The 22,721-nt window shown below is 40.2% G+C and overlaps 1 protein-coding gene across 5 annotated transcripts in view; it reads right to left on the minus strand.

The window, feature by feature from the left end:
• Positions 1-22,721, minus strand: part of IMMP2L (inner mitochondrial membrane peptidase subunit 2) — an 837,008-nt gene that overhangs the window by 450,575 nt on the left and 363,712 nt on the right. The window contains exon 4 of one of the 5 annotated variants that reach the window (XM_077807790.1): positions 396-493. The exons of the other annotated variants lie outside the window; for them this stretch is intronic. Within the exon in view, the coding sequence (XP_077663916.1) occupies positions 487-493 (7 nt within the window). The 3' untranslated portion in view covers positions 396-486. Of the gene's footprint in view, positions 1-395; positions 494-22,721 lie in introns of those variants that run through there. 5 annotated transcript variants of the gene reach the window in all.

The raw sequence follows: 22,721 nt of genomic DNA on the forward strand, positions 1-22,721 counted from the left end.
GAAAGCTGGGTTAGCACGTCAGCAAACTCTATTTCCATGTGCATAGCAAGCAACTTCAACCAGTTGAGTGGTCTGATTTTCTTTAAAACTTCAGCAGCAAACAGGTACTGTTTGGGTTTTATTTTATTTAAATTATTTTAATATTTTAGTAAGTTTAGGGCTTAATGTAGGTTGTCATAGTAATTTTTTAAAAAAAAATAAACATATTTATTTTAAATTTTATAAAAGCTACCAATTTTAATATATATATATATATATATATATATTTTACTATTTAAAAAAAATCAATTTTTATCCACTCAGGAAAAAAGCCATGTAGCACCTACAAACACCAATAGGTGCTGCTGGGTCAGGAAGAAGGAAAAGGGGGGATCATGTACCTTTACTCACTTCCTCCCACAGGGATACCATCAAGGACCTGGGACTTGAAATGGGAAGAAAAGGGTGGAACAAACCCCATGTCCTCCTTCGTCCCTGAGTCCCCTCTTAGCCCCTAAACAGAAGAAGAGAAAGGGGTGAAGAGAATACTGGACTGAATTTCTATAGCAAGATGCCTTGATTTCTGTTACACACCAACAATTTATTATGCAATAAATTGGAAATTCTAGGGTAGCTAGAAATGGTTGGAGAAGCATTGAAATACAGTGATTGTTATTGAATTGAACACAGTATTACATGTAATCAAGGACTGCCATGCGATATTGGATATTATTAATATTTCTATTTAAGTCAATAGAATACTTCTGTATTTCAATGCTTTTCATCCTACTGTAGAATTGCTAGTTTGCTACAAAAATCAAAGTCCCAATGAGCTGTTACAATCGTGTAGTCTAATCTCCTGTGTATCACAGACCATAGTACTTCGTCCACTGAACCCAACTTGTGAGAGCGTCTCTTTTAGAAAGGTTTCAGAGTAACAGTCTTGTTAGTCTGTATTCGCAAAAAGAAAAGGAGTACTTGTGGCACCTTAGAGACTAACCAATTTATTTGAGCATAAGCTTTCGTGAGCTACAGCTCACTTGCATCTGATGAAGTGAGCTGTAGCTCATGAAAGCTTATGCTCAAATAAATTGGTTAGTCTCTAAGGTGCCACAAGTACTCCTTTTCTTTTAGAAAGAAATCCAGTCATGGGCAGTGGGTATCATAGGCTAGGGAACGCAGAGACTCCCCAAACAGCCTGTAATGGCCCCACCCACGCACAACCTACCCAATTCTCCGGGGCTCGGACCGGGGGCACTGCAGCCATGCTGCCCACCCGGCACTCAGGCTGGGAGTGCTGATGCCGCACTGCCCACACAACACTCAGGGGTTGGGGACGCTGGGGCTGCTCACCTGGCACTCCAGGGCTGGGGGTGCTCAGACAGCCGGGGCTGCGGTGGGAAAGCCGGTGGCCACAATGGGGGTGCTCTGGGCACTGGTGGGGGACATGGGGGAAAAGGGTAGGGGTAGGGGTGGGGTCTTGGGCAGAAAGGGAGAGGCTGGGGGCCTAGCTTCCCCCAAAGGCTGGCTCACCCGCTGCCCATGAATCCAGTCTTGATTTAAAGACTTCAATGATGGAAAATCTACCAAAGTTCAAGAACAACACATAATTTAGGTTCAAACTGCTGCTAAAAATTCATGGATTCATGTTGTAGGCTCAGTCTATTGGTACATTTTTTTATAATTCAATAAAAGCTGAAGGCAAACTAACCTCCAACCAATATCTCTGTTGTTATCTGAGACTTGAAACTTGGCAAAAGCTCTTTTGTTAAATACATTTGAAAAAGTAAGATAGCATCTTGTGAGGAGAACAACTTGAGATCTGTATATAGAAAGGGACACTTAGAGAAAAAGGAATGATCGAAAACTTAATCCAGATTTCAACAAGTTTGAATTATTATTTTTTTAAAGTATTACCTCCCCCAGGTATAAAGAACAGATTTTTTTATTTTTATAAGGTGTTGATTTATGCCATAGACACTGATCTTTTCCTATGCTTTCTCTGTGCTTTGCAGACACTACTTAGTTTATTGAACAAGCTCATAGACTACCATTACTAAATAGAAATCTACTTGAAAAACTGGCTAACAGAATGAAGGACATTCATTATCACGAGAGATTCCTCTGTTGATTTCTACCAGACAAATTTTGCTGTCTGTTGACATTGCAGAAGCAACACATTAATTTTATTTTCAATGCTGTTTTTATCCAAGACAGCTTTGTTAAAAGAAAACTTGCACTTGGCAAAAAACATTTACACTTCTAAGGTAATAAAATAATCAGAACGTTATTTTGGTATGTACAACAAACCTATATTTTTTAGGGTGTCTGTCTCTCTTTTTTGTACCCTTCACCTGAATCCTTGCTCCTCCTGTTAAGCATTTTAAACTCATTTAGCTGGAAGTCCAAATTTACGATCATACCATTAAGTATGTTACTAAGTAAAGAGTACAGCAGTAACTATAAACAGTAGACTTGGTTGGGAGCCAGTTTTGTAAGCTCAGAGTAGATCAGTACATTTTAAACCCTCATATCATTAGAAAAGAAAGTAGCCTTGCCAATTGTAGCAAAGCCAGCTTGGTTTTCTTTCATGTGTTCCTCTGCAAAGAGAGAGAGTTATTGATATCCACTAAATTTCTATCACTAGTATTTCTACATTAACAGATGAACTACATTTAACTATGAATAAACTGTTTTTATTTATTTCATGTTTTAAACGCTTTTTAATCATTAAATCTAATCAGATTTCTCCATCTAATCAGATTTTTGAAAAATAGCCAGTAAATCCATTAGTGCCCTAAAACTGAACTTTATTTCATGAATACTGGTATTAACTTTACTATATTGGTGTTTTTGTTACCTCCCTTTCATTTTCTTGATATTATGTTGAAAGACTCTGCAGCCTGATCCTCATACTAATTCAAAGCCAGATCAATGTGTACCTGAGAATAGTGAACTACATTACATATTACATAAACTGAATGGCAGAACCATGATGACGTAGCCATGCCAGCATGTTGCACTGCCCTGTAGAAGAGACCCACCTTAGACGAATGAGCTCCGACGTAAAAAGAAAAACAGTCTCTGGTAATGTAGACCCATAAACCTTCATTATCCATGGTTTAGCACTGATCACATGGAGAGCTTATTATCTGCTCTGTTCCCTGGAGAACCAGAGTAGATGTTAGGGGGTAGGGTGCTATCGGCAAGAAAACTGAGATTTCCTGCAGTCACTGCCTTGAGGTATATCCCTATTACAACCAAGAGAAACAATGCCACAGCAGCAAATGAAAAAATAGTTCCTCTGAGAAGTTTACAAATTCAGCTGAAAAATTCAGCATCAAGGTATATTTGTTCCTGGAAACATGACAACTAACAAGTTTGTTACAGGAAACAAAACACTGACAGTACCAGCTGCTGTAAGTCAGCTGGTTTGATTGCTTGTTTGCTCATTGTCTGGCTATGCCGAAAGAATGACAGGAGACATTAGATATGCGTTTAATCAGGCCACAACTTTATTATTAGACAGATGTCTGGGACTAACCCGATGGATAAAATGTGTGCAGTGCAGGTGCAAAATTTATGTCCCTCCAGCAGATTCCCTGCTGGGACCTTACCAATTCCAGACAATTTGGGGGTGGGAGGGCTTCCACAGCTCCCCCACTATTTATCCAGGTCCTGCCAGCAATTCTCTTGCTGGGATCTTACCAATTCCAGGGGGGTGGGGAGGCTTTCACCACTTTTCATTCAGGTCCCTCCAGCAATTCCCTTGCCGGGACCACACCACCTCGTAGGAGAGGTTAAGGTGGACTATAACGATGGGAGGGGGTTGGCTCCCTGCTGTACCAATCGTAGGAGTCCCCAGCTGCCCCCGGCTTGCTCGATTACCAAGCACCTCTCCTTAATTCCTTTTCCAAGCCATTTTTTCATTCTTTTGTGCCTTAATTTATGGAGTACTTGCACTGAACATCTGCTATACACTTAAATGAAGAGTTGCAACATATGGCCTACCGCCCATCATGCTATGCATGAACAGAGCCTACCTGAACCTGCTGTAAGGAAGGCGAAAAAACCCCCACTGTACCTGGCCAAAGAGGGGAGGGACCAGGCCCAGCTGACCTTTGCAAACCCCTCATTCTTAGGTGGTGAGTTATCCACCACGCTGACTGCTTTCTCAGCAGCCCTACATTTCCCCTTCTCCCCCAAGCCAGAAAGCATTGCCTTCTTCTCCCGGCCAGCCAGCCAAACTCCTCCCTGCTTAAGTGCAGGGTGGCGATTGCCAAAAACATTCTAACTTTTCACAATGATACAGTAGCACCAACATTCTGCAGCCTTTCATAGAATCATAGAATCATAGAATATCAGGGTTGGAAGGGACCCCTGAAGGTCATCTAGTCCAACCCCCTGCTCGAAGCAGGACCAATTCCCAGTTAAATCATCCCAGCCAGGGCTTTGTCAAGCCTGACCTTAAAAACTTCCAAGGAAGGAGATTCCACCACCTCCCTAGGCAACGCATTCCAGTGTTTCACCACCCTCTTAGTGAAAAAGTTTTTCCTAATATCCAATCTAAACCTCCCCCACTGCAACTTGAAGCCATTACTCCTCGTTCTGTCATCTGCTACCATTGAGAACAGTCTAGAGCCATCCTCTTTGGAACCCCCTTTCAGGTAGTTGAAAGCAGCTATCAAATCCCCCCTCATTCTTCTCTTCTGCAGGCTAAACAATCCCAGCTCCCTCAGCCTCTCCTCATAAGTCATGTGTTCTAGACCCCTAATCATTTTTGTTGCCCTTCGCTGGACTCTCTCCAATTTATCCACATCCTTCTTGTAGTGTGGGGCCCAAAACTGGACACAGTACTCCAGATGAGGCCTCACCAATGTCGAATAGAGGGGGACGATCACGTCCCTCGATCTGCTCGCTATGCCCCTACGTATACATCCCAAAATGCCATTGGCCTTCTTGGCAACAAGGGCACACTGCTGACTCATATCCAGCTTCTCGTCCACTGTCACCCCTAGGTCCTTTTCCGCAGAACTGCTGCCTAGCCATTCGGTCCCTAGTCTGTAGCGGTGCATTGGATTCTTCCGTCCTAAGTGCAGGACCCTGCACTTATCCTTATTGAACCTCATCAGATTATAACCCTTTACGCTTACATATAAGAAAAAGGATTTTAAAAACAAGAAGTAGACCTGCAACAATCAGGAGATCACCAAAAAAAAAAAAGGCTCAAATGATGATGATAATACTCGTGGTTTCTCTCGACTGTCAAGTGGCAACCAACTGATGGCCAATTCTATGGATACCATACCCTCTCTGTCATCGTGTCATTTTTCTATCATAACGAAGCACTGCTGATATGATATTTGTTTCTTCATATCTGCAAGAAGAGTCCAGTGAACAAAAACACAGACAGAGTCGCAACTGACTAGATAAAAAATTTTGAAACTATCAGCTCTTCCTGGAGGTGCCTTGAAAAATTATGCCCTCAGATAAAATGATCTATATTATCCAAAAACTGTGGTGAATGCATGGATGAGCCTGTACAGGGAAAACAATGTGACCCTCCTGGTATAATAAGTTATTTGGACTTTTCTTTAAAGTAAGGTTAGATAAAGCAACTCATGACCTATCACTGAAACTGAAGTTTAAAATCCACTCAGGCAGATTTTTTAATACATCTCATTTAAGTGCATTAACAGAGGTGTCAGAAGCACTTATTAAAGGAAAAGCCCTTTGTGAATAACTGTGTGCTCAAAGAAAGACCTGCCGATAATGACATCCTGTTTTGCAGCTGCTCTTGTAAACCGTGGCATTAAAATTTGCATTTCATAGATTGAGGTTATGTACCAACCAGCACCAAACAAAAACATATTGTGTGTTGAAATAGACCTAAGCATTATTAGCACACTGTTAAACAAAGTGACAAAGTTTACCTACCTTACATTTGTCATAATTGTGATACCTTTTTGCAAAAAGGTTGCCCTGCATTTGTTGAGTTGCACACTCATGGGTGGAAGCAACATGGTTTTTGTCCTTCCACATACACACATAGCAACGTAACAATCACAATAGAAATTTTTTCCATAATATTATATTGTATGACCCAGAGATATAGACTTACCACTAACTGAATCTCAAAGTGTCAGAACACTTTCATGAGAACTGTCTTTGGTCACTCTTGGGTAAGTAATGACAAGATGAACAGCACTGAACTGAAGCATGTTGGTCTCAGTGCCATGTAGGCAACACTCATAAATATGAACATTGGTCCAGAACACTAAGTCAGATTTAGAAAGGTATTTAGACAGATAAGGACCTACTGGGATTTTCAAAAGTATCTAAGTTGGTTAGATGTCTAACTTCCATTGAGTTCAGTGGGTTGGGAGGTAGATGCCACAATTGCTTAGGCATTTTCATAAATCCTAATAGGTCTCTATCTGCACCTTTAGGGACCTAAGTAGCTTTGTAAATCTGGCCCATCTTTAATTTGTTCTCTAGTTGATTTTAAAACATGAGTTAAAAGTAGTTTCGGGTACTATATTTGCTTGAGTCCTACTGCCAGTAATCCTGTTTTGTTTTCTTTTTTAAATGCTTCCTCTACTGTTCCTGTGAGAAAGACCCAGAGATGGTGTAGTCCACCATAGAGGGTAGCAACGTCTAGTGTTCAGCCCACTCTGCCACCTGGCTTGGCCCTTTCTGGGTTTAGAAAAGTCCAAAACATACATGTAGAGAGCTAAGAGACCTGAGAATGAACGGTGCTCGGGGAAGGAATCAGGAAATTGGCCCGAAACATTGCAGAGAGGACAGGGCAAGGCTTCCCTCTCACCCAAACAATAAGAAGGGGCTAGGAGAAGGGGAGCAGCATAAAGACTGCCTCCTCCCTCGCAGCAGAGAGATGTTGATAGCAAAATACTGGCCTGCTGAACCCACCAGATTGGAAGATTATTAAGGAAGAGTGTTCAGTAAAGGGGAGCTGCCTTGCAATTGACTTAATGTAAAGCAGGGGGCCTGAGGCACACCCCTAGCTCCAGGGACAGGGGAATCTCCTGTTGGGAGGAGAATAAGATAGATTACTCTAAGACAAAGAGGACAGAGACTACCCCAGTCCCAGAGAGGAAACCTCTGTGCAAAGGAGAGGAATACAGATTATTCTAAGGCAAAAAAGTCCCAGAGAAAGAGGGCTGAAGGGGAACCTGTATTCAAAGGAGAAAGCTAATGACTGTCTTAAGGCTAAGGGCAAAGAACTGCTAGTAATACAATCTGTGTAAATTCTAGTGGGTCTAGAACCTAAGCCGAGTAGGCAGTGCTGATAGGTAAAAGACACCTCCATGCTGCCACACAGCAACAGCTGTAACCACCTTGTGCTCCATTGCCCACAACCTTCTTTGGACACAGACCATGGGAAGTCCTGCATCAAGGGGTCTGACAGGCAATAGTCTCATGGTTCCTGATTGTCTTCCTGCCCTAAGGGGTGTCCTAGGAAGTATCCAGGTAACAGTATGGCTCTCCTGTAGCTGCCAGGAGCATTCCTGCTCCTGAACCCCTGGCTTTGACCTTGGTTTGTTTAGGACTTTGCCTCTTAATCTGGAACCTGAAACAAGACTCAGACTCTGACTCTTGGTATTGACCCTGGCCTGGAATCTGATTACGAATTCCTCTGCTACTACCAGCCTCAGGTTTGACTTTGCTCTGACCCTTGGTCCTATCTGTCTTTGTCAGGATCCTGATAGTCCACTACGGAAAGGAACAGAGACTGGCTTGTAGGTGATGCGTCTGAGCTTGTCCCAGGAGAAGCTGTGAAAAATCACAGTGTCAAGGTGGGGGCAACAGAGCCCGCTGCTCGTATGACGATGCTGATGAGTGAAGTAAAGGTAGAAGTAGCCCAGAGAAAATGGTGGAAAGTTTGGAGGAACCTAAGTAGGGTTCCTGGGCTGGAACCCAGGGGAGAGGGTGGTCCTGGGTTCCCCTACCTCTTCTCTAGACCAAGATGGGAAGCATGAGTGACAAAGATAAAAGAAACCAAGAACAGCTAGAGGCCATGAGACAGGCTTTGAAGCCATTAGGCTTTGAGTTTCCTGTTTGGGGGATTTTTCTATTAACCCCGAAAAGGGAAAGAACTGAATAGTGACCTGGCTGGAGAGCTAGGTCATATACAATGACAGACTATTGTGGCCCCTAGAAAAACAAAAGGGGGTGCTAGGCTTAGACAATCCCTGCAATACCTGGACACTAGGAGACTCTCTGGAAGTGAAAGACTGGATGACAGACCCACACAAACAAAAAGACAGGGAAACTCACTAACTGAAACAGTGAAAATGACTAGATAAAAAGTGCTGTCAGATGTACACTTGAAAAAGAGAAATATTTTCTCTAATCTTTTTCAATTAAAATAATTGTGTTACTTGTAATTATATGTAACAGATGTTCAGATAGTATGTGAATTTTATACTGACAGTGTCCCTTCTACTGAAGCTTTAAAAAAAAACAACCTATATTAAGGTTACAAAGTTAAGGCACTCAAAGTCAGAAAGTATAAGCATTTAGCTTGAAGCAAAATTTTTCAGAAGTGACCAGTGATTTTGCCCAAACTGATTTTTTCAGAAAGCGCTGAGCACCCAATCTCTGAAAGTCATGATTTTTAAGGCATCTCAAGTTGGGCACTCAAGAACTGAGGCATACAAAATCACTGGGCTCTCTTGAAAATCTTGGCCTGAATGTGCAAGTTTTATTCTGGCCCCATGACTATGTACATCTCACATAGTCTCTATGTGACCACAAAACTTCCTCTCAGATTATGCAATACAAAATTGTAAAGCATTTTTCCAACACCAGTCTGGTCTATCAGGGTCAAGGTCTGATATACATGTGAAATGGCCTGTAGGATTTCTGAAAACATGTGCAATGTTGTCTGGGTTGGTTCGGAGCTATTCATTGAGCTTGCTGGAATAATACCTAATGTTTTTTCATCTCTGCAAAAGCCTGGCTTGTACAGTCTGAGTAGGACCTCATCTTTCCAAATCCACAAATACTTTTCAGTTTAAGCCACTGAAAATGTTACGCTTTTCACCAAGGGGTTCTGCAGAAGCTTGCAGGGAAATGAGGAGGCAAAACTAAACCTGCAGGCTCTCAGCACCAGGGTCACTGCCTCGCAGCCCAGGGCTGCTTGTTCTGGTTCTATCCCTCTGCTGTAAGAAGGCTGAATGCCCACTGAATTACCCTTCTTGCATAGAAGAATCTATTTGAAATATGTATTTAAATACATACTCTTCCTCGACCATTCCACAACACCTCCAGGGCAATCAAATTCTCAGCACCTTTATCTCAACTAGAAAATCTGAATAATGATGTTGCCTTTCATTTACCAGATGGTTTGTAATCTGTAGCTCTCTAAACACTTTAAAAACATGTGTAAATCTTATTTTTTAAAACATCTGTAAAATGGAGAGCATTCTTTGTGAAACTGCAAGAGGTAGCATTAGCAGCATAAGACCTCATCAATAGGAATTACAAAGTGCAAAGAATTATTTAAACCAGTCAGGAAAGAGGGGCAATAGAATGCAGGACCTCCTGTCACCCAGATCTGTGCAGAGTTCCATAAACCATTATTCTACTACTTGTAAGAGAAGGCTCTGTTTGCCAAAACTTGGGCTTCCCAAGATATACACAACATTTGTCTCGGTTGGGATCATTCTTATAAATTAGGAGTTAAGTACTTCACTCGTATGTGCTGTCCACCCTTTCTTGCATGCCTACTTAATATGCATAACCGAAAACTCTGTACCATATGTATGAGGTAGGTAATTTTCAAATGCTCATATCTCAGTCAAATCTAAACCCATTTCCTACAGAGTAAGGCTGATTTGACTCACTCTCGCAGTAGTGATAGCTTTTAGGCACTGACTATAGTGATCACTTATTAGTAATGGATAAGAAACGTTAAAAAAAAGCAACAGTGAAAGGGTATAAATGGACAATATTTTTAATAGGCATACTCAAAAACAACTACCCATATAGACTGACACAGAGCACTTTACAAGTACAGCTTCTGATCAAACCTTTCAACAATGAAGAAAATATGCTGGATTGATAATAAGAGTTGGCATGCTTGTGCAACACAACATCTGATATGACTGCAATGGCAACCTCATTCAGTATACCCATCTTGGCCAGCAACAATAGCACACCTGCTCTAGCCATGGCAGAATGTGAAATCACAAAAGCTTTCATTCTTAACTGGACTCACAAGTGATACAACCAACATTCTTTAATTGTGAAGTGGCAACTTCATTGTCTGAAAATGGAAAGACTACAATGTCATGATGCAATGTATAAAAGAAAGTGAACAGTTTATAGTTCATTTTTAACTTGGGTGATAAATACTATATATAAAAGTTAGCAATTAACATAAAGGACAAAAATTAAGAGTGAAATAATAAACCAGAATTGCTACATGAAAAAGAAACCTAGTTCAAATGGTTATGGCGGAGATTAGGAAAAATGTCACTGAAGCTGGTGGGCATGACAGCTAGCTTTCAATCAGGATAAATGTTAGAAGCAGTTAAGCTCCTTTCTGGAGTAAGACAATATGCAATATGAAGCAATAGGAGCCATAACCCAAAAAAACCAGGCCACATGCAAGGTTGGTCAGAAACTGACCTACTTGGGCAGAGTGATTCACTGGGGATTATTTGATGGAGCTGTATGTGTCGGTGAGCAGAAACACCAAGAAGCAGGCAGAGAGAAGTAGCTAAAAGTCAAGCGGATAGCCAGAAAAGGACTAGTAAGGTGGCCCTGAGAGAAAGGGAAGAGAGGGAGCACTTTTGATTAAGTGCTGGCTGAAAGAAGCTTGGAGATGTGAGCAAAGAAACGGCTTACTGTTTGTTCCTACTGTGTTCTGGGAAACAGGACTTTGACTTCTTTGTAAAGAAACAAGATTGCATCAAAGAAATACCTGCCTTTATCATCAATTTTTCCTCCTAACAAACAACCCGCAAGACCCAGAATATTGGCTAACTGTTCGGGTCAGTGAGGGTAACAATATTAATACATTTTAAATAGGTATAGCACAGTGTAGAACAATTAAAAGTCAATTTGCACAAGGGGTGGCATGAACATGGAATGAAATATCTAAAGATCTAAAATTTCACTTTGGTTTGTTGAGAATAAGTACAGTTGTTGTTGTGGCAGAAAGGAAAATGTAACCTGCCAAGGCACTGTTATTACACCATGTGCCATACACAAAGGATGTCAGTGTACTCCACTGAAGAACAACAGTTAGGTGATAAAAAGTCTGTGGACACACTCATCTAAGTACAGTCTCTCCTTCAGCACTGATTCTGTTTATCCAAGGGCTATGATGCAATTAGACTGTGAATAAAAATTTATTTACAAAATTAAACTTCTAATTAAAATTGTACTCACAAATGACCTCATTTTTACTAGGTTCCAGACAGCAAATACATATATTAAAAAATGCACCTTCTATTTTCATGTTTAACAAAACACTGACTCTAAGAAAATGATCAAAAGAAATGCATATGCTCTGAAATCATTTTCCACAGCAGTACTCAAATAGAGCAGTCCATGTAAATTGAAAATACATATAACGAGTCGAAAGGTTAATAAAAAGAACCATTATAACATATTGAAATAGTAGAAAATAAAAGCAAAATAAAGCACCTCATCCAGAGGCAATAAAAATGTGTAATGAAGAAAATGTGATCTCAGATTACTAACTTTGCTTCAGTTGTTTTTATGTCAGACTTTTCGAGGGTAGTTTAATTTTGTTTTGAAGGTGCTAATGGTGGTGAGATTGATGGTAATTACCAAAGTCAGGCATAGTGAAGGAAAACTGTACCACTTCTTCAAAATGTTCCAACTCTGGATCTTAGTTTTGGGCCCCAATCCTGTGAACACTTATGCCCATTATTAACTTTATTACCGTGAATAGCCCCCTTGAAATCAAAGGAGTTGCTCATGGCAAGAAAGTGAAGCATCACACAAGTGTTTGCAGGCTCTGGGCCTTAGTGTGCAATACAACTGCTTATCCGTTCCCCGTTCTGAGCTTCTTCTGAAGAGAGACTTAAAATCATACCAACACATGTAGCAGCTTTTTGACAAGGATGAATGTTCACCTGAGACTAAACTGAGACCAAACTCATTTTACCTATGACTTAATCTCCTTTGGAACCCAGGTCTCCAGAAGTATACTACCCGTACATTATATCTACGATGCCATCTCGCTCACTCATTAACTCTTTTTTCTTCCCTTTCATTTCCTTGCATCTCCCTGATCAAAAATATAAACTTTGTAACTGAAAACAAATTTCTTAGATCAAAGGCCCAGTGGAAATTATACTGTATTGACCAAGCTAAAACTATCATTTGTTCCCTGGACAGATGATAAGGCCTGTGTGAAGAGAAACCCTTCTTCAGACAGCATAACAGATGATTTTCACGTAGCCACTGAATGGCACAACAGTCAGTAAGATTCATTGCCACTGTCTAGCTCATGCCACTTGACTTGACAGAATTTAGGTGACACAGGAGCCTCCTAATAGCAAATAGTTAAACACACTCACCTAATCAATAACCTGAGTAATGACCTTCCTTAGAAACATGAGGTACGTGTTAAAGTGGAGTTTATGGTTATTTACAATCATTACAACTTTAAATGACAGTCCAGTATTCTCAATTTATTTTAGTTAATAAATAGAAAGATGTAAGATGCACTAAAAACACAAAATAACTATAATTCATTCAAGCAACTATGTTTGGTCACAAAGCAGATCAATTCAATACTATACAATAATTTAGACAGCCCTGGTCTTAAAAAGGTGGTACCATATGAAGCTCCTACATAATATTTGGGATTGTAAAGAAATTGAGCTAAAACAGAGACACTTTGTATTGAATATTTATATCTATATTCACATTTCCCTCCAGGTTCCAAAGACTAAAACAGGCTCTATTTGTAAAGTGCATTGCACGTTTTGGGTGCTAATATCTAAAGATTCTCTGTAGCCTACATCATCATCATTTCCATGCTGAATGTACAAAAAAAACAACAAGAATAAAGACCAATTTGCTCACTACTCCTGCTTGCCAAAAGGCAGTGCTCATTGCTATATACTGTTGATTGAGAAATCAGCCATGCAATTGAACATATTGGCACATATGCACAATAGCTGATTTTATCAAATACACAGCAATTGCTGATGCATTCTAGAGGGCATGTTTGAACCTCAAGAGGAGCTAATAGCACTTCTAGAAATATGCAGCAGATGGAGGGAAATCTGGTTTGAGGAAGAGAGGTGGGGTCTCAGAATGCAATTTTTTTCATCTGAAATAATGGGCTTTGAGGGGGGGACGCGATAGGGTGTACAAACCCCACACTGGAGAACAAGGGTAAAGAGCAGCTCTGGGTTCATGGTGCCCTTCCCAGCCACCCCAGCACAAGCTGAAGGTGGACCTTAAAAGGGAAGCAGAGCAGCTCAGAAGAAGGCAAGCTGTGGAAGGGAACAGACCCTTGCTCTGAGCTTTAGGAAATAACGGCCCATGGTCTCTACTTGCCTAAGACCTGACCACACTGACATGAGCACACCGGCAAAAGTGATTGGTGATTTTTTGCTTGGGAAGGTCAGAAGAAACTTTATTTTCAATTCAGTTCTTTAATTTATCCCATCAGAGGAAAAAAAGAGGGACGGCAGGGACCTCAGGTAAGAAGTGATCCAGGGAAGCATCTATTTAGCACTCCAATGTGCAGAACTTAGCTGTCCACAATTGGCCCTGGATCAGAGCCCAGTGGAGAGGGTGAGCCCAAGCTCCCCTACTAACTCCTGAAAGTAGGACAATAGGAGTCTACGTATCAGTGGGGAATCTAGCTGGAGATGACTCTGACTACACAAGGGTCCAGACCCCAGGTCCCAGAGTTAAGGAGAAAGTCCCGAAGCTCCTGCAGGCATGAAAAGACTTCTGTGTTATTGAACTTCTTCTATGTATATCATAAAAAAAGTGAACCACAGTGTTTCTCAAATGCGGCCACCAAGGCCGCACGCAGCCACCAGGGCTTTTCTTGCGGCCATAGCCTCTGGGGCTGTGAGTGTGGGAGGGACCTCAAAGCAGTGGCCCCTCTCCCAAGGCCGCCAGCAGTGGTTGGGCCCTGCCTCCCTCCAGAAACACAAACGCTGGAGGTGCAGGCAGCTGGTGAATTCCCCACTTTCCCTGGGGTAGGCGAGGCAGGCTTTGGCCACAGGGCTGTGGGCTCCATCCATGTGGTGGCAGGCTCTGGTTTCAGGCTCTGGCCCCAGGCTCATCAGCCCCGTCATTGTCCCTGGGCCACACTGCCTCTCTGCCCACCTCCCCATCCAGGGCTTAATTTGTCTCAGGGCTTGCCAGGGCTGTTAACAAACATACAAATATCACTTTACACAGCAGAAGACTTACCAGCTAGCAAGTCTTAGAAGAAAAAAAGCGCAATCAAAAAAGCAAAAGAAGCAACAACAACAAAAAGATAAGAACATGCAAAGCACCTTATTTGTGTTTCTATTCTGTTTAGGTCCAGTGAAGAATAGCGACAACTGTAAATTATGATTATTACGGAGTCTGAAAAAAACCCTACATAAATAAATTATGATTCAGACATGTATATGTGCATATTTATTGGTTTTTCCTAAAGTTAATTAAGTATTTTAGGAAAACTTATCAGCGCGACCACCAGCATGTTGGTGGCCACACTCTGAGGCCACCAAAAATTTTGTTGTGAGAACCCCTGAACTAGAATGTGTAACCTGACTGAAGTGGTGAGCCGCAAAAGAAGAAACTGACGCCAATAGGTGGAATTGTAGACGATAGGGGGACCACCAGCCACACCCCTGCTTGACCACGGGCCAGCACTGCCAGTGAGGGTCACCTTTCACAGGGAAAAAACATTTTGCATGCAGAGGTTATTTAAATAAATAATTATTTGGAAAAAAATATTTCAAATTTTGAAAAATGTTTAAGGTGTTACAGACCAAAACCAAGATCAAAAATCTGCAAGTGACCTTTACAACAGTCCAAAATAAAACGCTAATCTTCCAAACACTTCGAGGAGCTTAACTTTAAGGAATGTGAGTAGCCTCACTGAAGTGAGTAAAGAACTATTCAAATGCTTAATTTTATGCATGTGCATGAATATTTACAAGTTTTAGGCCTACAGCTCCAGCTCTGAAAACTGCCAAAAGTTGGAAGGGTTCAAAACCCAAGTCAGCATCCACATTTTGTAACTTGAGTCTTTACTAGGCATGTGATTTTAAAAAGACTTTCAATGCTACCCAAAGTGATGATTTAAGTGAAATTATTTTTAATTTGTGGAAATTTAGAAAAAATGCTTTTTACTTATAAATTACATATTCTGTCTATCCAAAATACAGCAAATGTACATTTATTTCTAAAGCTTTGGGGTTGGTCTGACTTTGCCAGTTGCAAGAGAAACTTTATCCAAGCAAAAGCTAAAGTGCTTTTAAATGTAAAATGTGCTTGCTTCCACATGAGTAAGCAGCCAGCAGCTAAAAATCCAAGCCATGGAATGGAAAGATAATTGTGGGATTTCAAACTCTCTCTTCAGAAGGTTCTATTCCTAACAAAACTTCTTACGCAGAAGTACACTAAAAGGCACACATGACCTGATAAGTTGCCATCTTATTTTCCTCTGCACACCTGTTTTTCTGTTTTTAAAAGGAGCCATTTGCTCTTGCAGCAGGTACTACAAGGGTGAATTGCAGATCCTATAATTAGAAAATGCATAAAAATAAGGATACTCCATCTCCTAATTCATTTTTTTAGCACCAAAATACCACATCCTAAAGCAGGACCATTCTATCGTCCTTCTGAATGTGTCTGGCTGGGAATGAGAATTTCTAGGACTGAAAAATACTACCACACCAAATTTGAACGAACTCATATAAGACAATATTGTGAATGGAAGAGGGTCAATGAACATGGAGTTAAGAATTACAGTCTTCTGACCAAGATTACACAACCTTCTTAAACCTTTAACTTAAACAAGATCTTCTAAAGGAAACCTGTCTTTGTAGCAGTGAAAGGAGGCAGGGGGGAGACCATAGCCACTGAGTGCAGTTACAAGAACTTCCCTGCTTTTGCTGCTCAAGTCCTGAGCATTGTCAAATATCTCATCTCCTATGTCAATCAAAGACTTATCAAGGCCTGTAGTCTTGTAAATGTAATTTATGCCCACTATAAGGCCCCTTTACACCACCAGAGCAGCGTAAAGGGGCCTCAGTATAAATGAGAAAAAGGGTCACAAGGATTTTTTTAAAAAAACTGCAATATTCCCTGATATACAAATCTATTAGCCACCATAACAAAAATATAATCTATGTGTTTTATAAGGCACTCACCACTGTTATATAAGCACTGTGACACTTTTTGTGTGTTAATACACATACTAACACACATACAGAGTTGGGCAAATAATACAGAAAGTGATTCATAAATATTTTTCCATATAAATAAATAAAGTTCAGTGTTCTGCTATTTTTGATGTCATGTTATTTCTTATTCATATATATTCAGACAGCCACCAGCTACTTGTGAAGATATAACCGAAGGGTCACACCCTCCTTTGCTCATGTACATTGAGCTGTGTACCCAGCTGCACCTCATATCCCCACTTCAACCAGCCCTCCCAATAGCCAGACCGCTTCCCCCCATTCCAGCCAATCCGGTCTCTACCAACCAGGTCCCTAGCCAGGCTTCCATTTGCACTTAGAAATGTTAGATAACAGAGCTCAGCCTACATGAGCAACAAAGTGTGTATGTAACCTTCCAGTAAGCTCTAGCCTGATATGTGTAGACACTAACAGAGAATGCCAAAGAGCACAGTGTGGTCCTCACTTTAGCTTGTGAAGTTTTCTGTTTTTTGCCAATATCAATAGAGTTTTGCCCATCAGTACCTAGAACATACCCTGAAATTTTGGAGTGGATTGTATGCAATTTTTGAAACTTATCACACAACAGACAGACAGATAAATGCCACTGAGTTGAGCGTAGGACTTAGATTTGCTCAGTTATCTAGCTTTACCTGTGGTTACACTTAGCATAGGCATCCACCCCATTTGTTTTGTAATGAGTAATCAGATTCAGAAACTTGAAAGCAGATAAAAAATTCTCTCAAGACTTTGGACTGAAATTCACTTCCTGTTTAAAACCATGTACACCACATTTGGCTTTGATGATCAAAGTTTGATCAGAAATATACATTTGCTCAGTTTTGCTTAAAATTGAGCCCAGGTTAATCTAACAGCAGATATGAGTTCAAGTCACAAAATTCAGCTCAGTATCAAGATTTCAATCAACAGTTTTCAGTTGCCCCATTTTTAAGATAGTGGTCACTGGGGAAATTTAGATATGGGTGTGGCTTCTGAACACCCAAACGTTTGGCTATGTTTAGGTCTCAAAAGAAACTTGAAAGATTTACTTGATTTGAGAGTTTCATTGCAAATGTTTCACAAACCTCTACAAACATTTCCTACAATACATGATCTCTGGCAAAAGATGCCGAACAAACATTGTGGCATGCCCTCTTTATTTTGTTACAAAATAAGTTACAGTCAGAAATAACAGTAATAATACAATTTGTACACTTGGGACTATAATAAACCTAAAGAGAGAATATAGAGAATGGTAGAGAATATACAGTGGATAAGAATCAGCTTCCAAAAAACTCCCCTCTAAATAACATTAATATCGTGAAGAGGTGCAGCAACAGCAAAGAAGAATGAATCATAAGACTAGCAGAACATGTGAACAACCTCATACAAACAACTACTGTACAAGTTTCAAGATAATACAGAAAAATATCAAGCAATATGAAAATTGTTTTTGGATAATATAAAAATAAACAGATGAAACAAATAACACATGAAAATAGACAGAACAACTTCTCTTACGGTTTTCTACCCCTATTGTCTATCCTTCAAATATTTTCCTTTTATCTAATGATTAAACCAATGTATGTTCAAATAATAATTATAGGTTTGTAATGATAAAAAAAGGATTGGTGGGCAAGGAACTATGTAGCCGAAGCATGTTCACACTATTGATATATAAACGTTGCCAATTTATAGTTAGTTATAGAATATATTTAAAATTATATTAAATTAGTGTCTAACAGCAAAAAAAAAAAAAAAAGAGTTTCCATTAAATATCTCCATTAAAATGGAAGTTTTATCTGTAAACATTTTAAAAATCTGGTTGATCTGATGACATCTGTCCTGTATCTACAATGTTACCGTAAAAGCTGTGAGAACAAAAGTAACAACAACATCAATTTAATAAGAATTTATGATGGAGAAAAGTTTCTGTGCTAACTTAAACATCTGTCTAGTTTAGAAATCTGATTGTGTTTATACCTATAGTATTTTTTTAGTATATAGCTAGTATATATTTATTTTATAAAGAGATTTTGAATCATATTGATCCTATGATCAGATGGATGTGTAGGAGAAGAAACAGTTTCCAGGTTGTTTAGCTATAGCCAGTGGCTATGGCTTTGATTAATAAAGAATTAAAGGAGGATAATATAATTAATGCCGATCAACATGGGTTTATGGAAAACAGATATCTTGTTTTAATAAGATTACAAATGTGATTGATAAAAGTTAATGCAATATACTTAGATTTCTGTAAGGCATTTGAGTTGGTAAAGTACAACTTTTTGATTAAGAACTAGAACGATAGAAAACCAACAGAGAACACATAAAAATTATTAAAAACTCTACACGGGGAACCATCAAGAAGGATGCTGATAAACTGGGGTTCAGAGAAGAGACACAAGAATGACTAAAGGATTAGAAAGCATGCCTTATGGTGATAGACTCAAGGGGCTCAATCTATTTAGCTTAACAAACAGACCATTAAGAGGTGATTTCATCACACAGCCGAAGTGATATTCTTAAGAAATACACTGGTCTGTCATAAGGTTAATATTAACGTCTCTCGATTAAAACATGCTAAAAACATATAACAGTCAGACTAAACTCACTTCCCATTAATCTACTGGCTGTGTGGACTAACAAGCAGTAGCAGGACTCCTTGAATCATTCTCACTGACCCAAATGGAAAGCCTCTGGGTCCTTGGAGGAGTGTTATTGCAGAACAGAAGCTGCAATGCCCTATAAAAGTGTGCAATATGCAATTCCCTGGCTATCAGGGGATGGGCACTAAAACTAAGGTCCTGTCCCTGTGCTACACCTCCCAATGCCTTTGAGGAGCCTAGCCCCAAGTCCATGAACTTTCGGCATACATGGATTGGGATTGTTCCTTGCCCCTCTGAATGGGAAGGAGGAGAGAAGAGAGTGTTCTTTCTTTCGCCCTGCCCAGTGCCAGCCACTTTCTATCCCAGGAGTATTTTCCAAAGAGACTTTTCATAGGTTGTTTTTAATTGCTTGCACAATTTCCATAGAGGAAATACGTTTATGAAATAGACTGAGCATTAATGCAGAGACAGGGAGAGGGTCAAATTTGGCCCCAAATTTAAGTTTTTAAAACAAGCTTTAGAAAAACCCAAGCGAGAAAAGCTATGGTTCCATTATAGTTTCTCCTTATGTTTCAGTGGAGACCATTTTTAAAACAAATTACCATTCCCCTGCAGTGTTTGTCATCCAAGGATTGCATTGTTATGCTGTCATGTATCCACAATATTGGTGCTACAACCCCAACATGGAGTAGTCTCTTAGAGAAACCCCTTTTGATGTGACAGACCCCCAGGGGATCTCACTCCTCCTTCAGGGTAGACTACACAGACTCATTACCTCTTGACACTGAACCTTGGGGACTTCAGCACTCCTGCTTTACACCGTGAGCTCTGCTCAGTGAGCTCAACTGAGACAGACTCCTAATAGAGTCTATTTGTACTTGGGGTTTAATGCACCTCATCAAGTATTTACTGCAACACAAACCACATTTTCAAAACAGTAGGGGTTACTTGTAAACTGGAACACAGCAAAGGAAGTCCTTAAATTAGCACAGAGAAATTAAGGTTAAAACACAGGCCATTTTGGTCATTCCAGAGCAGTCCACTAGCGATGCTGCTGTGAACTGCATTTTCAGGCTGTCTGTCTCTCTCACTGACTTCCTTCCTTAGTCAGTTCCCAGGCCAGCGAGCCCCCAGTGTCTTCCAGAAGCCAGCTCTTATTCTCACACTTCTCAGTCCTTTGTTTTCAGGCTAGGGCCTCTGCTCCATTTCCCTGCTAAAAGGTGGGGAAATTTTCCTCCATCTGGGTTGTTGGTTGCTAGATGTCGATTGGACTTTCCATTGATATGGGTTGGCCGTGGCTAATGATCCATTCAGTCCACTTGGAGAGTTAGATGACACATACATCTCTTAGCCTGCACTGGGAGCAAACAATCCTTTTTTCCCCTACTGGGGAATACAAAATATAGGGGGAAACTGAGGCACACATAGGCTTTTTAAAAATATTACAAAAAATCCCCACTTTCTCACATATGCTACCACGTGAGAGACAGAAAGTACCATGGAGTAGAAATTTAGTATAAATAAAAGTAAAACTGGTAGATTATTTTCATTTTTCCAAGCTGAAAAAAATCCACCCTGCGTAAATCATAAAATGGAGATTTTATTTTAAATATGTTTTATTTCTAATATTTCCAAGTGTTCTTTTAAACTCAGGCACAATATAAAACACTATAAAAACACTGTGTGATGTACTGTAAACAGGGAGAATTTACTACATATGTAGTATGTCTATACATTTTAATTCTGGAGAGTGTATTGCATACCAATAATTATTTTTGACATTTTGCCTAAGAGCAAAACAATCTGCCTATGAACACATTTTCCATCCTTATAATTATCTATGGCCAATGAAGGCAATCTCATGAAAGTATATTCTAGTCATAATATTAAGGACTCCTAGCCACTGTGTTGTTCTATACCAGAAAGTATTGCATGTGATTAAATAACAGCCTGTCTGAGCAGGGATAATTTATTCAGATGTCCGGTTTATAAATGAATACACAGAACACTGTTCATGATCCTCATCAAGGACAAACTCAAAAACACCTGAAATCCAGCCCAGCCTCTATTGCCACAGGAGCTACCTATGCAGCTGAAGTTGAGCAGTTCAGCTGCCCGGGGGTGGGGGAGGACCTTCAGTCTGCTTAGTGACCCCTGTTGTTGTTCAGTCCCAGCATGCAGTTTGCAAAGTCTCTATCCTTTCCAGATTTCCCCAAGGGGTGGGGGTGGGGGGTTGGAAGAACAGGTTTTTGTGTCCTCCATAACAAGGTGGTTGGTAGGGGAGCCTAGGCCCTCCCTATCCACTGGTCTCCATTCCCGGGCCCTGTGAGAAGCAATTATGTCCAACACCCAGGAAAAAGAAAAGGAGTACTTGTGGCACCTTAGAGACTAACAAATTTATTTGAGCATAAGCTTTCGCGAGCTACAGCTCACTTCATCGGATGCATTCAGTGGAAAATACACTGGGGAGATTTATATACACAGAGAACATGAAACAATATACACTGTAAGGAGAGTGATCAGGTAAGGTGAGCTATTACCAGAAGGAGAGTGGGAGGGGGGTGGGGCGGAGGGAGGACCTTTTGTAGTGATAATCAAGGTGGGCCATTTCCAGCAGTTGACAAGAACTTCTGAGGAACAGCGGGGGGGGGGGGGGGGAAACAAGTGACTTATGGCTGCATCCCTGGGCCACTTTCTACCACTTAGTACCCCACCAGCCTAAAGGCTCAAAAACCAGGAGGCAAATAAAAATAACCCACATTTATTATTTTTAATTACAATTTTTAAGCTGATCTCACGGTCTTCAGGGATATTCCTCATGATTTCTGAATGTTTGCGGTTGGCAATACTGCTCTGAGCCTGCAGGAAGATAAAAGCTCAGCCAGACTTTGACCTGGGGCATGGATTTATGGCTGCTTGTCACTGTTTACAAGAAGTATCACAAACATTTTCACTTTATTACTGTAAAGATACTTAGTCTGCATATCTTTAAAGTAAGATGGAAGAGATTAAATACAAAACTGTAGAAAAACTAGAAAAAAAACACACACTACTTACAAATGTCATTTAGTGTAGAGTATGTCAAAAAGGAGAAAACAAAAAGCATGTTCTATTCACAAATATAATTTTACAAACTAACTTGAGAAGACAGCATTGAGGGTTTTTTATCATTGCCTCCATATTATTGATTACTTCTTACACTAGTCCAGCATCAGTAGAATTTCCGGCTGGAGTATGCACGATTCAGACTTGCTAATATAGCAACTGTTGAAGAAGAGACATCACCAAAGAGGTTTCAAGGACATATAAACTAGTAAGGCTGATATAAACATTTCATCTCCCCAATCTCTCTTATTTATACTAAAAATATGCAAACTGTTTCATAAAAAGAATAAAAGGAAACAGTTGCAGCCTATGTTCAATTTCTTTTCCATATGACATCCTACTTGCCTTAAAGAGGCTGCAATAATGCCTTGTAAGTCATTAATACAAAACACAGAAGCATAAAAAATAAAGTCTGCACAGTACTCGTGTTTTCCAGAGCACAGTAGGATAGTTGAAGGAATTTTCCAAGCTGTGAGTGTTAATGAGACTCTCCATGGGCACCAATAATATATAAAAGTAATCATTTACAGTACTCACCTTTCTAAATCTGTCTTTCATGTAATTTAGTAACAGTAAACATTAATAAAGACTAGGGACT

The sequence above is a fragment of the Eretmochelys imbricata genome, chromosome 1, assembly GCF_965152235.1.
Source record: "Eretmochelys imbricata isolate rEreImb1 chromosome 1, rEreImb1.hap1, whole genome shotgun sequence".
Lineage (NCBI taxonomy): Eukaryota > Metazoa > Chordata > Testudines > Cheloniidae > Eretmochelys > Eretmochelys imbricata.